Below are 3,610 nucleotides of genomic sequence, written 5' to 3' on the forward strand. Positions count from 1 at the left end.
CTTCTCTCTCTGCTGCTCATGTGACTCCACTAAGCCCCACCCCACCAAACCCACAAGAAAGAGTTTGCCATGCAAAACCTCATCCTCCATATGGCTCGCTCTCCACAGGGAAAGTCTTGCCAGGACCCCAACCATTCTCGCTTCAACTCATCTTCTCATTTGTTGTAATTTCCACAATGTTATCAATTGTTGCAAGAATATATTATTTTAAATGGGGTTGCGGGCATGACATTTTCTCTGCTTCCAAAAAGGGGACATTATGATGGACAAAGTTTGAGAATCACTGGGCTACTCTCTGTCCCTGCTACTAAGCAGGACCATAACAGAGCAGCAAGGCTGTAATGTAAACACATGACTGACCCAGGCCCATGGAAGTACATGGTTGAACCCTAGCAGATCAAAACATGAAGAAATTGAGCCATTTATGTGTAGTTTCTCTAAGTATATCTCACCTCAGCCAGATTCTGGGCCCCTGGCATTCCTCCGGGCAGAAGCACTACATCATATGGGCCCTGGGATGCAAACCATGACAGATCAAGAATCAATCAAGGAATCCAGATAATTTATTTGTCATTTTACAGCAGGGGGTTGAACAAACTAATTGTAAGTTGAAGCCATGGATATAGCTATTAATTCCATATGGTTGTAGCCACTTAATGCTACAGTACACACACATTGCACATATATGCAAATATTTATATTTTCAATAAAAAAAAAGAATAAATACAGATTAAAGGAGACTGCAAGGTTTTAAATTGCAGAATACCTAAATGCCAAAATAGTTTGATTAATAGAGCTAATAAAAAAAATACAAAATACGGCTTTGACTGCTTTATGCTACCGTTTTAACATGTAATAATTACAGTGTTAGTAGATGGATACTTAGCCCAACCTGTTTGCTGGCATCCTCTAGGCTAGCATCAGGACAAATGACGACGTTTCTGCTGCACTGGACTGGCTCTTTGCCCGTTAGTCCTGCGACCGTCACTGCAATCTACAGGTTTGGGCAGGTAATATGAAAAGTACAGCATTAGCATAATGACACGGCACGGCATCCTGTCTGTATATGGCTGAAGGGAACTTTTATTTTGAAAGCTATCAAATGGCGGAGAGGTGCGTCGACGGTGGACTTTGACATTTAACTTAGACCCTGTTTGTGCTTGCTTTAAAGGTTGAGAGAGCGTCAATAGTTAACAGCTTATTAGCTATAGCTTAACGTAATAGTTTATTATTATTACATTCACACAACGAACGTTAAAGCAGTGTTTGTGACTCTAATGCTCCTAGTTGGGCAAAGTTAGCAGGTTCATTTATGTTCATGTTAGCTAACTTAATGTTAACGCTGCCCTTTACAAATGTCGCCTAATGTTACGCTGTAATTTCCATCATTACCACAGTGGCAGTATTTCTTGACAAATCCTAATATTGTTGTGGACTCACTGAAAGGGTGACAAACGTCTTAAAAATTCAGGCTAGCTGGCTAACTTTAATGATGTTGGTCAGTGGCTTTTTTTAGCTAGCTAACATACAAGCCTGCAGACGTGTTACAAACCCCAGCTCTACGCATGATGTCCACAGGAATAACCGTTTCCATCTCCTCTGCGCCTTTAGACAGGATTACTAACGCCCTCTTGCCTGCCATGGTTAGCTTGCAGTTATGCTACTGCCAAGTGCAAAGACGCTAACTTCAATGTGCAACTGGCAAGCTCCGCAGTGAGGTTTTGACAGGAGAAATGTTGCCAGGCTGGGTCCCTCTATCCCCCTTTCTAAAAGGGTGCTTCAAGTACCAATACCACATTGTGAAATACTCCACTACACGTGAAAGTCCTGCATTTAAAGCCTTACTTAAGTATGTATGTAAGTATTATCAGCAAATTGTACTTAAAGTATCAAAAGTAAAATAACTCATTCTGCAGAAAAATGGGTCTTGTCATTGTTTTATTATGTTTTTGGATTAATATTACTGGTGTATTAATGTGCATGCTGCATTTTACTCCTGTATAGGTAAAGGGATCATGTGTAGAGCTGGTTTGACACTCAGTCCTTCAGTTTATTAGGATTTAAATTCAAAATCACCAAATTTGGAGATACATGGTTTTTCGCTGGACAGGAATGATATGAAAAATGAAATCTGAAAAGTGACTAGTAATTAAAGCTGTCAGACAAATATAGTAAAGTGAAAAGTACAATATTTAACTATAAAGTTGCATAGAATGGAAATACTCAAGTAAAGCACAAGTACCTCAAATTTGTTCTTAAGTATTGTACTTGAGTAAATACATTTCATCACTGTGTACATCAATAACAACAAACACGTCAAGTATGATCCCTTGCCTAAATAGTGTCAAAGCTTAAACCAGTTTATGAACCGAAGAGACATGAATTGCAAAACAAATACAACAAATTTACACCTGCACTTACCAGAACAGAAAACAAATCAAATGTGCTTCTGCCCTCTGCAGGGAGATAATAAAGTTCAGCCATCCAGCTGAAATGGTCTGTTTGAGATCGTTAGGGTGATAAATGGGGACAACTTAAAGCTCCAGTATTATCTATTAGTTTTTATTTTATATTAGAATATCTCAGAATATGCACTGTGATCTAGTGATGTTTTGCAAATAAATGCCTTTTAACCAAAATAATATTTTTTGAGTGAACTTCATAAATCCTGGACAAACACCAACTAAATTAAACATGGCTAATATATGCTTTCCAGGGGACTATGATTATTTGAATGATTATTAACTCATTGATACAAATAAGAATGATAATACATTATATAAGGAAAACATACCATGTCAATTTTAGTGTTTTAATTTCAGTGCATTTTAATAAACCATAAACAAGGGATATCAGCATAATCAGCATCTCTACAAGCTACCACTAGACAGCTTGCAGTCTAAAAATGGTGCCATTAAGATCACCCAGATAAGATAAAAAGATTTTTATTATAACTTTGTGGTATATCACTTGAAACAGAAGGTTTTCCAGCCAGTCAGTGATAGTTAAGCTACAAGCAGGCATCAGGGCAAAGTGGCATGTGGCATGTTTAATAACAGACAGTACATCCTTTCTTCCAGTAGGTGGAGCCATTAACTAAATATTCTGGATGGGATGTCAAAGGAATTTTTGAGAAAGAAGTTTATACCTTATCCAGTGATGTCCACCACTGTCTTGAATACAAAGGACAAATGTTACTTGGGCATTTTGGAGACACCAAAAATCCATTGTACCCTGCCAGTTAATCATAGGCTTATCGTCAGATGTAAGGTGCAATTCAAAGAGCTAATTCAGGAATGTGATGAATATGGTTTTGCACGAGGCGACAGGTCACCAAGTTCGCCAAGTTCTTCAAGATCTCTCTGAGAACTTCTGCACCAAAACTCTTAAGACATTTAGGGAATCATATTCCAGTGTAAATCCTAGACTTAACGTCTGGGGCTTTAGTGTGCAGGCACCCATCCTAGTTAATGTGCCTCTGTGCATTCAGCTGCTGAGATTCACTTTCATATTTGTGCGACAAACCAGAGCCCAGTGAAACGGCAGATTAGACAAAAGCGTAGGGGGTGCTGGCAGCAGGTTGTTTATTGCGTGCCTGTGAGTGAATCCA

General features: G+C 38.8%; 1 protein-coding gene across 1 annotated transcript; it reads right to left on the reverse strand.

Annotated features, from left to right (window-relative positions):
- Nucleotides 1–390: 390 nt before the first annotated feature.
- On the reverse strand, nt 391–1,737 carry LOC123956547 (Parkinson disease protein 7 homolog). Its single transcript, XM_046028802.1, has 3 exons — nt 1,553–1,737; nt 893–994; nt 391–512 (listed from the first exon to the last, which is right to left on the reverse strand). The coding sequence occupies exons 1-3, from the start codon at nt 1,640–1,642 to the stop codon at nt 438–440; spliced, it is 267 nt and encodes an 88-aa protein (XP_045884758.1). The 5' UTR covers nt 1,643–1,737; the 3' UTR covers nt 391–437.
- Nucleotides 1,738–3,610: the final 1,873 nt, after the last annotated feature.

This window comes from Micropterus dolomieu, linkage group LG18 (genome assembly GCF_021292245.1).
Source record: "Micropterus dolomieu isolate WLL.071019.BEF.003 ecotype Adirondacks linkage group LG18, ASM2129224v1, whole genome shotgun sequence".
NCBI classification, from domain to species: Eukaryota; Metazoa; Chordata; class Actinopteri; order Centrarchiformes; family Centrarchidae; genus Micropterus; species Micropterus dolomieu.